The following is a 14299-nucleotide window of genomic DNA, read 5'->3' on the forward strand; positions in this document are numbered from 1 at the left end:
TAAGGAAGAATACAGACTAGAGTTTTGAAGTCTGCATCATGAGCAAAGTGTTGCTCCTCCCTGAGCTTTGCTGAAATCTGGGTTTTGTAGGCTTTAAGGGCTAGGCTCTTTAAGTGAGCAGATCCATAGCCAGTTAGAGCATGTGGTTGGCCTAAATTTCCCAGCTGCATTACGTGAGTTTGCACCCACTGCAAATAGAACTTGTCCTTCTACTGACATCACCCTTGTCGTGATCACTCAATGTATTTTTGGCAAATTGGACTATATTCTGGTGGCTTCAGTCGAGGAGAGATTGCAGGTGGGCCTGCATTGCATGCCTGCTGTAAAAGTGGGGAACAAGTATGCGTGCCACCTTCCTAACAGTCCAACGACTACACCTTTGGGACAAGGTCTAAGTGCCTTGTGTTGTGAAATTAGTAACAGTGACGATATAATAAGACTCTGACCAGAACATTTAATTTCAATCATTGTAGGATAAAGGCTGTCCAGTAGATCGATCTATTGAGACTCTGCACTGCTTTCCCTTCATGAAATCGAAACATGCTTTTTTTTTTTTTTTAACCGGGCAATCATTGCCACATTTTGACATAGAGGAAAGTTTAAAAGTTAATAAAATGCAGACCTTTCTTAGGAGGTCATTGACTAAACAGATATAAAGTCTTCTTCTGGTCATTTGCAAGTCTAAATCAGGAACAAGAGTTGCCCAAAACTCCTTATTCTCATTAGCGTTCTAACAATGAACGAGAGTTGCCCAAAATGTTGTATCTCTTTTGGAATTCTGGAGGAACTCAGAATGGGAATGGTCTAAGTAAATCAGATCACTTTGGGAGTCTGGGAAATAATGGATTAGGGCTTTTCTAGTGAACAATTATCAAGTAGGCACATTTTGAGTGGATTGTGTCCTCCAACGTTTTCCTCATCTTAGATGTATTCCATCCTGCTTTGCTGCTCTCGGAAAAAAAATTCGGGAGAGGGCGCCATGCGTCGATGTCGTCGAGTCGATGGTCCCTCGAAGGCCTCCGTCGAGGGTGACGTCATCGGGTGTATAAGTAGCACGCGCAGCGCCCGTTGGCCTCAGTTCCGTTTTTCCGCAGTATACGTTGCTTCGGACATTCGGCGCGCCTCGAGTTCTGTGAAGAATAATATATAATACAAACGAAATATGTTATCGTCATCGACGCCGACCACGACCCCGAGATCGGGATTCAAAAAGTGCAAGTCGTGTGGCTCAAAAATATCGATCACGGACCCGCACTGAGAGTGTTTGTGATGCCTCGGAGAATGCCACAACATGAAGGCCTGTACGAAGTGTCAGGCAATGACGGGGAAGGCCTTGCGAGAAAGGAGAGGAAAGCTACAGGTAGGTCGAAAAACCGATCGTAAAGCCTCTAGCGTCGAGTCGAGATCCCGTGAGGAGAAATCTCCTTGACGCGAAAGGCATCGATCTAGGTCCCGAAGCGATTCCCATCGCTCGTCGTCAAAAAAATCGAAGAAACAACGCCACAGGTCTCCCTTCACCTCGTCGTCAGACGAGTCTCCAAAAAGGATGAAATGCCCCACGAAACATTCGTCTTCCGAAGAGTGGGAAGCATTCAGGGTCAAAATGATGGGGGTGTTTGAGAAAGCGAAGCCTCGGTCCGCGCCTTCTTCGGAAGCCGACTGGGAGCGTCATCGCTCTGACACCCGCGCGCTCTCGAGCCCGGGTGATCGAAAAAGGAAGGATAGGGAACCTTCCAGGACGCCGAGCCAAAAACGCTCGAGTCGAGTCGACCATTCGAGGTCACTGACACCGTCCGAGACCCATCACACCTCGAAGGGAAAATCTTCAAAGACCGCCTCGACGCCCTCGAAGCAGACCCTGTCGACGACCACTATGTCGTCGACGCCGTCGACGCCCTTATCGACGTCAATGCCGAAACCCTCAGCGCCAAAGGCTCCAGTCAAGCCAGGAAAGTCAGAAAAAGAGAAGGATAAGGTTACAAAACCTGTAATATCCTCAGAGCCCGGTACTACGCCTCTTCCTCCTCCTCTCCCAGAGAAGGTTTTCAAGCCTCTCCCCAGGAAGGAGTTTTTCAAATCCCTGACCTCAATTTTTGCGGAGCAGGAGAGGTCTGATGAGGAAAATGTACCTTTTGGGCTAGAATATGGCACCCCAAATGTCCCAGAATGCTTGATCTCAGAGGAAAGCAGAATGAGGGATTTGGTGGAACCTTTACACAATGCAAGTGACATTACCACATCTCCTGAGAATGACTTTGGCAGACCAGAACCAGGAGAGCATGCCAGTCCATCATACCGTTAATTAATGACGAAGGTAGTAGATTACTTAGGATGGGCTAGACCACCAGCCCAATTCATCCAAGATGATTTAACAGATATATTGGACCATGGTCCCAGCGAAGACCCAGCATTACCCTTTCATGTAGCCTTGCAAAACAGGGTGGCCAAGAATTGGGAAACTACGGATTATATTCCTCCAGTAAATAAATCCCTCACCTCAAAATACCGCCCGGCCAGTAGCGACCCCGGCTATCTGTCAAAACATCCAACTCCCGAGAGTCTGGTCATACAGGCAGCCACAGCTTCTAACAAACTTGCATACCCTTCTATCCCTCCAGACAGGGACGATAAGCGTGTGGATGGCTGGGCCCGAAGGTATTTTCAGCTGGAAGCGTGGCTTTAAAATCTGACAACTCCACATGTGCCTTGGCAAAATTTTCGTACACTCTGTGGGAGTGCATCGCAATGGCGGCAGAGCACATGCCAGAAGGGGAAAAAAGGGAAGGGTTCCTAGCCATCGTTGGAGATGGAAAGGAAGCCATGCAGGAATCCCTTCAAACTGGATTGGACACTGCAGATAGTGTAAGCAGGTCCATGGGCACTAGCACGGTAATGCACAGATTTGCGTGGTTACGGAAGTCGGGTTTTGCACCGGACGTACAGAACCGCCTTCTGAACATGTCTTTTGACGGGTCCCACCTTTTTGGCAACAAGGCTGACGAGAGCCTTGAGAGGTTGCAGACCTCAAAAGCAGCTGCCAAATCTTTAGGAGCTGCTATTAGGCAACCTCAGCCTTTTCGTGCGCAAGGACAATCGTAGAGGAGACGATCCTATCGTTACTACACCTCATATGGAAAGGCGAGAGGAATGGCCAGTGAAAGAGCCAGAAAAAGGCCACTCGCGGTGGATGAGAAAAACGTGCAAAGTCAGCTCCAGCTGCAGCCTCTCTGCCAGGAAAAAGTTTTACAACTGGTGCAGAGAAAAGAATGTCGATCCTTTTCTATGTTCTAATCCGGAAGTGCTATCTTTCCTTCTGACCCTAGCACATAGAAGTCTGAATATTGGAGCAGTAAAAGGTTACCTTAAGGCGCTTTACATTTGCAAGCGCTCGTCGGAAGAATGCTCCTACTTCAAAATTCCTTTGATAATACAATTCTTAAAAGGACTCACAAATGTGTTTCCTCCTCACCCTTTTCAAGTACCGATTTGGGATCTCAATTTAGTCCTAAAATTCTTAATGTGTGCTCCTTTTGAGCCTATGCACACGTGTCCATTAAGATTACTAACATGGAAAACTGCCTTATTAGTTGCTTTAACATCAGCAAGAAGAGTGAGCGAATTGCAGGCACTGTCTTCTGGGCCACCCTATACTGTGTTGCATAAGGACAGAGTTGTGTTGAGGGTTAAACCATCATTTCTACCGAAAGTAATATATGATTTTCATTAAAGTCAGAAAATTGTTTTACCCGTATTCTATCCTCCACCCCATCCTTCTAAGGAGGAGGAAAGATTACAAAGGTTGGATCCAAAAAGAGCTTTAAGCTTTTACATCTCTAGACTTTCCAGACTTAGAGTGGACAACCAGCTGTTTATAGGTTACACAGGAAGGAAACTGGGTCAATCGGTGACAAAACAGACAATTTCACGTTGGATCGTGCTTTGCATTTCAGAATGCTACAGACTCGCACAAAAAGACCCACCAGAAGGGTTAAGGGCTCATTCCACCAGAGACATCCCCTCTTCGACAGCCCTTCAAAGAGGTGTTCCAATAAGGTCCATTTGCGAAGCAGCAACTTGGTCTTCACTACACACCTTTTCAAAATTCTATAGCCTGGATGCTTCCCAGTATAAGGAGCTGACTTTTTAAAAAGCAGTGCTTTATTCCACCATCTAAGGGCATTGAAAAAATCTAACCCCTCCTCCAGAGAAATTATACAAAATACTGCTTTGGGAGTCTATCCAAGAGGAGGAATATGTTGGAGGACACAATCCACTCGAAGAACAATTTACTTACCAACTGGTAACGTTCTTTCGATTGGATGTTCCTCCAACGTATTCCTCATCCCCCTCCCAGATTACCCCTCTGTAGATTTTTTCGGGTTATTGCCATCTCAAATCTCACAAGGCTAATACCTGTCTGCCGGCACAATCTACACAGTACAAGATCAAAGATAAAAAGGGGAAAAACAGAACTGAGGCCAACGGGCGCCGTGCGTGCTACTTGTACACCCGATGACGTCACCCTCAACAGAGGCCTTCGAGGGACCATCAACTCAACGACATCGACGCACGGCACCCTCTGCCGAAAAAATTTCCGAAGAGCAGCAAAGCTGGATGGAATACATCTAAGATGAGGAATACGTTGGAGGAACATCCAATCGAAAGAACGTTACCAGTTGGTAAGTAACTTGTTCATCTTGGTGGCACAGCAAAATCCAAGCCCACTTTCTAAAGCGATGAATTAAGTTCCTGTTTATAATCAGCATCAGGCAGGAAATAACAGAAGATGATTCTCAAAGACATTACGTGACAAAGTCACCCAACTAATGCTTCCAGTGACAAAAACAATGTTCTTACCATGTTCTGTTGGCAAAGACGAAAAAACTGTTGCACCTTCTGAGACATGAGCAGCTGGGCACTGCCAACTGCGCTTCGTATCTTCTCCAAGACTGTAAAAAAAAAAGACCGGGGCGCAATGTGAGTATTTTTTCTATTCAGTTTTTGCCCAAATGGCTTCTGACCAGAGCTTAATATTGACAAACTCTGTGCACCAGCTCATAACTCCCAGTGTACCCAGAAAGATGTCTATCTGTGGGCATTTCCGAGCCACAGCTCCACCTCATGGAGTGAAAACCAGGAGCTGACTAGAGGTATGCTGGTGTCTTCCCTTCTGAGTTACCTAGCAAGTTTAGTTGAAACCTATTGATGAACAGTGGGCCAGGTGCAAAGGCTGAATAAGGATGGATGAAGCAGAGGTCGTTCATTTCTAGAGTCTGCACTAGGAATGGATGAGGACACAAAGCAGGTGTTCACATCTAATTACAGGCATTACAATTGTATGAGGATGGGAGGGAAGGACTCATTCCTCATTGGTAAGTTTATGGATTAGATGAGGTTGTAACGGTGCATACCCTCGCTTAATAGTTATGGTTGTGTCTTGAACACTTGATTTTTCCATAAGGGTTGGTGGTGAAACCCCAAAACACCTGGGAAGACTAATGGCAACCAGTCAAACATACCACACATTTGGGCACCAGTTTAGGCACATATTTTGACACTTACTCTCCTCCGGAAGGTCATAGTCTTCAGCCTCTCGTTCCATCTGCTGACACCACCCTTCCATCCTCTCAACTTCAGCTTGGAGCATTTTTATAAACCACTCTCCATCGCGGTGGCATGGGGAGGTCCGCCCAGAGTCTGGCAGGCTGCGTGTGCCTCTCTCCATCCAGGCCTCACCCTGTGGGACCTCCATGGTATCGTACTGCATCTGGTAGTCCTCTCGGTAAGCCCATTGCCCTTGTGTGTGCACGGTTTTGTACACGGAGTACTGCGTACTCGAGTCTGTGGGCTCAGAGGCATGCCTGTGGAAGGACCGTCCAAACTGCAGACCCTTATCTTCAGTGGCCACTGAGAGACTTGGAAATCCTTCCAGTTCTAAGTCTGCCTGCACACCAGCCGTTACACTGTTGGAGCGCTTGAAGCGAGACCGTCTGCAGAAGTCAAAATAAAAATATGTCAAAAGGCAGACACCATTTATATTGCTGATGGCCTCCAAAAGATGAAAATCATGACTATTATTTTTTCACATGTATGTTGCAGAGACTGTTCACAAAAATATTACAATATGGCTGTGGGTTTGTACAAAGCTTAACTTCCACTGTTATATATTCCACGGATCGAAATTAAGACGTGATGAGCCGGAGCTAAAGGCAGCTCCTGGCTAGCCATTATTAACCAGGGACCAGGAGCTACCACTGGGGAACCAGGAGCTCGTACATAGCATTCCGCATCTCTAACTTCAGGCTAACCAGGCTATTCCAGGCCAGAAGCAGGAGCTAAACAGTTTCCAGTTCCCCTCAATTTCAAATCTGTATTGGGAACCAAAGATATCTCCACCTTTCAAATAGATATATTGGACACAATGTTCGACAAGAATTGGGGAAGTGCAGATTAGGAGGGGGGCTGAATGGGGACTCAACTCATCCTAAGAAATATACTAAGGAGCTCATTTTGTGAAAATGAGTTATTTGGTGGCGGGGACCAGTTATGTTTACATTTTAGCATAATTGGGTACTCGAAGCAAACATTTCGCCATTTGCACTGCAGGGTGCAAATGTAAAAGGCAAAGGGCAGCGTGCAAGCATGTAGGCAGCCTTTTGCCCTTCACATTTGCACTCAGCAGTTCAAAGTGAGTAAATGAGGCAACATTTACTTTTGATAGTGAGCGCCCTTTGCAAAGCGGCACTCACAATTACAATTAAACACTGTTGAAAATGTTTCATGTTCAATATGATATGATATGGCATTCATAACGCGTCTATGCACAAGTGTTTCAAGACGCGACGAGGCAAGGGAGGGGGAACACAGGGAGGACAGCACAACGATCCTACTAGGCCAGGTGTCGCTCAGATCGCGCAAGTGCATGGGAAGGGGGCAGGGACAGTGCAGTGCATGGTAAAGATAACAACTAAAGTAACGACCAGCATGTGGCAAGTGCATGGGTAAGTGCGGACAACAGGCGTCGAGGGCTGGTAGGGGGACTGTAGGGATACAGAACAGCCCCCAAGTGCGGGAGTTGCCTGGTGGGTAGTGCAGGTGTGTGACGCTGGCGGGGGAGGACCTGGGCCCGAGATCAGAGGGTGTCCAGGTAAACAGTGCAGTTCCGGTTACAGCCAGGAGGTCAGCACAGGAGGAGAAAAAGCAGAATCAAAGAGAAAGGTTTTGAGGTGCTTCTGGAACCGGTGATGGTCCTCCTCAAGTTTAAGGGAGGCAGGGAGGCTGTTCCAGAGGGAGGCCCCAGCTGAGGAAATAGATCTACCACCAACTCGTTCCTTGGAGAAGCGACTGACCCTTAGGGAGTTGGAGGCGGATGAGCGAAGAACTCGAGAAGGAAGATATTTAGGAAGAGAGAGTTGAAGGTATTGAGACCCCAGGCCCCAGAAGGCCTTGTGGACGATGCAGAGGGTTTTGAACTTAATCCTTGCAGCCACTGGGAGCCAGTGCAGTGATTTCAATCCTGGAGAGATACGATCCCTGGGCTTGAGGCCAAGGACAAGTCTCGTAGTCCTGTTCTGAATAAGTTGCAGAGGGCGGAGAGTAGAAGCAGGCAGATTTAGAAAGAGGCTGTTGCAATAGTCCAGCCTAGAGAGAACCGGAGCTCTGGAGACAGTGAGCTTCTGGGGGATGGAGAGGAAAGGAAGAATACCTCTGAGGAGGTGTAGTTGGTAGTGTGACTTCTTAGAGACATCAGAGATCGTGAGGAGAGAAGGAGAGTGTGGAGTCGAAGATGACCCCGAGGTTTTTAGCCTTCCAGGTGGAAGCAGGAAGAGGGCCAAGAGTGGGCGGCCAGAGAGCTGCACGGAAGGAGGGAGCGGGTGTGCCGATGAGGAGAATCTCATTCTTACTGGCGTTAAGGCAGAGGTCATTGGCGGCACACCGATCCTGGATAGCAGACAGACAGTCACAGATGAGGGAAGGAGAGGAGGAGGCCGAGGGTAGCCTGAAAATGAGCTTAGTGTCATCCACATAGCACTGGAAGTTGGGGCAGAGAGCGGCAATGCGGTGGGCAAGGAGTGCCAGGCATTGGTTGAACACCCAGGGAGAGAGGTTAGCGAGGAAGGACCCAAGTTGGACCTGGGAGTGTCGGTCAGAGAGGAAAAAAGTCAGCCATGCCAGAGCCTGACCAGTGATACCCAGGTTATTATTGTAAAAACTGCTTACCATGCGCGCACAATTAAACATAAATGCTGTCCATTATGCAAGCATGTCAGACAGCATTTAATTGTAATTGTAATTGTAAACACCACTACTGGTGCATAAAGCAGACAGACCCCATAGGGATCTACAGCATTTGCACCAGCATGAAATTCCATGTCGGTGCAACTGCTGGGGCATTTATTTGATGGAGAGGAAGGAGGTCGTGGAAAATGGGGGCTAACGTTAACATTTCCATTAACATTATGCCCCTATTGAACATGAGCCCTAAAGGGTTTTTGGAGGTGTGATAAAAAGAGCTGGCAAGATTTGAAAACATTGGCACTCATTTCAAATGAATTGGTATTTTGCTTGGCAAGCTGAGCACCGTCTCAAACCACAAAGTTTCTCAGGTTTAGTGAACAGTGGGGTCTGCTGGGATTTTTGCTTGTCAGCTCAACTACCATTAGGGAAAGAAAGTCATTTGTCAGGCATTCTTCAGGCAATCAGAGCATGGGTGGAATCTATGGTCCCATGTCCAACCACATCCTGCTTTGCTAAAAGCCCTGCACTGGCTCCCGATAGAAGCAAGAGTGGCATGTACATGGTGCCTGCCACCTGGCACATACCTCCACAATACTCGGCCAGTGAAATACAACTATACTACTTACCTCAGCAGAACCTCAAATTGTGAAGCTCTGGTAGCCTTAATATCTCACTAACTAAATGCGTTTTTTAGTGGAGGTAAAAGGCAGGGTGAGTGAGATTGGTCACAAACTGTGGAATAACTACCGGAAGAACCTCAGAATCCTTGAAAGCCACTAGCTCATGAAAGTCTTGAAAGCCCACCCTGTTTCTAAAAGTCTACCCCAAATAACCACATGCCCTGCTGTCAAGGATCCTGACTTTCTGCAGTATCCCAGCACCCCATGCCAGGAACCACCCACAAAGCTTTTCAACATAGCCTCACTCCTGCTTGATTGACTAAAGCTGAGCGTTAGTAGAGCCCCATACTGCAGGCACTCTTCTGCACAGCATGGCACTGGGTTCTCAGGCATTCAGCTGCACAGGCTTGCTTTGCATGATGTGCTCCCTACCAACTTCATTTCTTCGTTGTACTGCTTCTTTCTCTACCCTCAACCCCTACTTGTCTCTCGCTAGTGCCCTGAAGCAGTTCATTGCTGCATGCAACTCTGTTCAAAATACTGAAAAAAAAGAAATAGCATTCCCATAAGGGCACTGTTTGAAGCCATCTCAGCCATTGGAAATATGGGAATTTACATCTGGGGCACTGCTGCATTTCATTTACATTATCATATTTTATTGTGATTCAAATCACATCCGTGCGCAACTAGGTAAAGGACGTAGGGCCTCATTACGAGTTTCGGGGTATTTCTGAGGAAAATCCTCTTAAATACCACCAAACAGATTTACAGTTACCACCACTTGGTCAGGCAGAATTTCCGCTTGATTACAAGTGGTGGTAGCGGTGTGAATCCCCATTTATTTTTGGCACATTGGACCCAATGGAGCTTTTTTTTGCAGAATTACGGAATAAATTCTCACTCAAATACTGTACTTGTGAGCAGAGGAGCTCTTGTGGCTGTTAACATCCACCATAGGCAAGCATTGCCGTACGTTTTGCATGTTAATGGTGACCAGGGTCTTTTGGCGAGTGAATCGCAGTGTGCTATTTATGAAAGTTGTCTCTGAAGGTCTGACTGCGCTTGTAAGTGTAGGTTGTCTCGTCAAAGTTTCGAAAACATAGTTTAAAAATACAATAGTTTCGAAGCAAAAGGATCTGAAAAAAAAAATTCGAATGCATTTTTTTAATATCAATATATTTTTGGGGTTTGTATAGTAAAATTATTGGGTTTTCTTTAAAAAAAAAACAGGGGTGTGGGGGGAACCCCCCCCCCAAAAAAATGCATTCGAAAAAATTGTTTTTCGCTCCTTTTGTGTCGAAACTTTTGTATTTCGACACTTTGAACGTCGAACAAATCACTATGGACCTAAGTGTAGACAAGAGCATTAGCAAAATGCCAAGAAAAGAGGACCGTGTTGGCAGGCCCTCTCACCACAGTGGAAGTTGCAGTGGCTCATTGTTCCCTGCTTCCCCAGCCTGTTCCAGCACACACTCCTGTCTCCCTAGTTTGTTCTCTCGGTCCGTCTGTTTCCATAGTAACAGAGACTGGACAAATGTGAAAAGATGGAAGAGCCCTTCTCCCTTCTCCCCATATGTTCTGTACACAAACCGTATGAGCATTTGGATGATCCATGTTGACAGGGTTGGGAAGTCCTCAAAGCATAGCTGGATGTAAAACTGCAAACTCTAGTTGTCAGGTTTGCTATCCCACTGGTAGAGAAGCATCCTGTAACATATTGGATCATACCATTGAGGCTATTTAATCTTCAGAGTGACTTCACACTTACTTTTCTCAGTTACACTTCTGCTGTGGCTACCCTGTTCTTTAATTTCTTGATTGGAATCAGCAAGAAGAAACAACATTGCAATGACCAGGTCTTACATAGATAAGGAGTAAACCCAGACATATTCCACATTAGCTGTATTTTGTCTGCAATGAAATGTACCATTCTGTAATGTCTGTCATTAAAATCAAATATAACCAGCGCGCTAATGTCTGCAGCTTGATTGTGTAGGTCCCGTGTCACTGGGTGGAAAGGTGGAAAGAGACCCCACCTGGAACACCCCAGGGACAGGCCCTTGTTGGACCCCACTGACAGTAAAGGTCCCGTGCGCACTGTCCTGAAATTGGGGACAGATTGATGATTTTTCAAGGGTGATACAGCATTGACAAGACGGCCGCAGGAAAATGTAAGCAATTTGTCTGACAATGGGCTCCATCTCCAGTGGGCAGCGTGATCTCCGGGTCCGTGTCTGGCCTGTGAGAAGGGCCTGATCCATGAGGAGGTGCCCCGGAAGTGGGGGAGCATTGACCCGCCCGCCCCGGGGAGTGAGCAGCTTATGCCCGGTGGGAGGCCCCTTTGCCCAGCTGAGAAGGATCGGCCAAGCGGTGAGTCTGCGACCACGCTCAGCGGGCAGGGAGGCACTGGGCATCGACCAGGCTGGGGAGAGACCAGCTTGCAAATGTTAACAAGCAGCAGGATGGAGGTGCCCCCAAAGTTGTACGACCCCTCCAGGTGAGGAGCGGGGCCATTGTGGACCAGCGAAGGAGTTAGCCCCCCTAGAGGGACTGCGATAGAGCCTTCATCTGGGCCCAGGGACTGGTTTTGAAGGAGTGTGCCCGTCTTCTGGATCGCCAACTGCTACCACTTTATGCTGTCCTGCGAGTGATAACACAAAGAATTCCCGGGACCTGGCATTGGGTCGCCTTCCACTGAGGGGACTCCTGTGTCTATCGTGGCACGGTACAATGAGGGTATGCCCGGGTGTCATGGCCGGGCAGCAGGCTCTCATAAAGGCCTCGAGGAGGCTTGCGGCCCGGTCCTCGGAGCCAAACTGACAGGGTGTAGGCCCTCGGGCTGCAGTCAGGGGAATGTGCCTGACCTGTACAATGTCCGCTTCCTTAGGTCTGAGGCCTGGCGGCGGAGACTGGGTAATGGTGGTGGAGACAGAAGGACCTGGAAAGACATCCCGCACCCCAGGCTGACCTGCCAGACCCCAGGCTGACCTGCCAGAGAACAGCGACAGGCATTGGAGGTAGGGTGACTGTGGTGGATGGGGTGGTAGTCCAAGGAGTATTCTGGTGCCCCTGTCCCTCACGTCTGTTAGAGGACCAGTGGAGGGAGTCCCAAGGCTCATGATGGAATCGAAAGCAGGATTGCGTGGAAAGTAGGCCCTAGCAACATGAGAGCTAGCACACATGAGGTCCTACCAGCAGATTATCAGACCTGGCTCAGTTAGAGGGGCCCCCGGACCATACGGACTGGACATTGAAATTGGGATGTTTTGAATATCTGAGAGGCCCGGACCTAGGGGCCCTGCCTCAGGTCGTAAAATGCCAAAAGGAAGGAACGACCGGGTCTCCACAAAAAGAGACATTGGGCCTCATTACAAGTATGGCGGTAAGGCAACAACGGCACCGTTGCTACCGTACCGCCATACTAGGAGTTCTGCTCTCGGGTGCCCTTGCAGCCACCAGGTCTGACCTGGTGGCCATACCAGCACCCGCAAGCAGAACAGGATGATAGCACTGGTACCGTTATTAACGTTATTAATGGTACCGGTGCTACCACCCTCCCCATTCCCTTTCTGCCCTATGGAGCCCAATGGGGATGGGGAGTCCCTTATTACCGGCACCCGCGAATTGGCAATTACCGGGTTCGCCAAACTTGGCATCAGCCGGTAATTGCCCATTCGCAGATGCCGGAAAAAAATTGATAAAATGGACTACAGGCACGACTACTGCCAGCCTCGTAATGAGACCCATTACCTCCTTGCTGGAGGAGATTCGGAGTATGAGGGCAGACATTGGAGGTAAAGTGGACAAAATCAATGTTCGAATAGACAAAATGGACATGAGGTTACAAGCTGTGGAAAATAACCAGACATTGCTCTCTACCCTGGAGCTTCAGATGGATATGAGAATGGTGGAGTTGTAGAGAAGGGAAGGAGAGATTATACTTAAGATGGATGACTTTGAAAACCGAGAAAGCAGGCTACTTTTTTTGGGGTTCCGGAAAAGGAGGGCGAAATGGAGCAAGACTTATGGAAAATGGTACATGAGGTGGCAAGAGCTCTCTTTGGGGACGACATAGTGGATGAGCCGAATATGTACAGGGTGCATAGAGCAGGTGGGTAGCTAGGGGTCCGAGTTCAGTTTTGGCTCGCCTGCAAAACTATTCCGACAAGCAGAAGATCGTCGAAAATGCGAGTGGAGCAGGAACCGAGGAGAGCAGGAGCCGTGACATTTGGTAACGCCAAAATTATGGTTTTCCAGGACCTGTCGTCCCTCACGTTGGCAAAACGGCATCTGTGCATGCCACTTACAAAGTGGCTGAATGAGAAAGGAGTGAGGTTTATGTGGGGGTTCCCCTTTTCTATTTCCTTTGAGGTGGACGGATACGCTTATAAGCTGGTGTCTGATGATGATATAAAGAGGGTCTCAAGAGAAATGATGGGAGATGAGGTCCCGGTGCCGGAAGGCGAGGCAAAGGGCCCTGGAGACGGACAGTAGCATAAGAAAGTATGGAGCAGGCCCAAGGTCACCGGCACAAGGACGTTTCTAAACTGGAACTCCCCCAGCAGCGGGACCTGGATGATTTCTATAGCTGTTGTGGGTCTATAGCCGTGTGCCGTCTCCACCAGAGCCTTGAAGGCAATTTATAGTGCACAGACAGTTTTTGATGGTTCAAGAATGGTGCCGGTGCATGCGGCTTCCCCATTCCCGTTTGAGCCCCATGGGGCTCAAACGGGAATGGGGAAGAATTCTTTCTGTGTCAGACCCAATGTGTCAGACTCGTACTTCTGCACCCTTACAGTGCTCACATGATGAATGAGAACACTTAAGTTGAAACATTGGATGAGTGGGGCTGATCATTCAACAAGCAACATGGGTTGACCTGAATTTGGTGGAATCCTGCGCATACACTTTTGAGATGTAAACCTTCCATTTGTGCCCACAAATCTGAAAGACCTTTCCCAGCAGATATTTGGAATTCAGTTGCTTGACAGATTACTGGTCCGCCAAGAGAGAGATATTTGAGGCAGAATTGCTCCATTTCCATTCTCGCAACATATCCCCCGTTTACCAAAGACAGATGTGTCCTAGCCCAGTTATTCTAGCATTGCCTTAATTTCACAACCAATACCTTTTATCCTCTTCCACTTGCACGCCGATGGAGTGAAACTCTCTGTGCCTTTTGCCTTCTGTGTCAGAATCCGAGATGGTCTCCACCTAAGAATAGACAGGAAAAGTCGAATCACGTCGGAAATAAACCGCATATCTCCACAGTAGCATTAATGTATATGCGTCAGCTGACAGAAAAATGGGGCAGAATGGAGTTAAGAATGGAGTTAAGTGGCAATTCTGGGAGTGCACGCCCTTTAGCATCTTTCAAAATGTCTAGACCATCCTCAGTAGTCGGGAGGATTGTGCACCAGAGGTTATCTGCTAGTTCTGCA

General features: G+C 47.9%; 1 protein-coding gene across 5 annotated transcripts in view; it reads right to left on the bottom strand.

Annotated features, from left to right (window-relative positions):
• Positions 1-14299, bottom strand: part of DLGAP3 (DLG associated protein 3) — a 1860282-nt gene that overhangs the window by 154303 nt on the left and 1691680 nt on the right. For all 5 annotated transcript variants that reach the window (XM_069622569.1, XM_069622570.1, XM_069622573.1 and 2 more), the window contains 3 exons: positions 13987-14072; positions 5563-5990; positions 4858-4949 (listed from right to left, as the gene is read on the bottom strand). In XM_069622569.1, the coding sequence (XP_069478670.1) occupies positions 4858-4949; positions 5563-5990; positions 13987-14072 (606 nt within the window). The remainder of the gene's footprint in view (positions 1-4857; positions 4950-5562; positions 5991-13986; positions 14073-14299) is intronic.

The sequence above is a fragment of the Ambystoma mexicanum genome, chromosome 11 (assembly GCF_040938575.1).
Source record: "Ambystoma mexicanum isolate Mex_15411 chromosome 11, UKY_AmexF1_1, whole genome shotgun sequence".
Lineage (NCBI taxonomy): Eukaryota > Metazoa > Chordata > Amphibia > Caudata > Ambystomatidae > Ambystoma > Ambystoma mexicanum.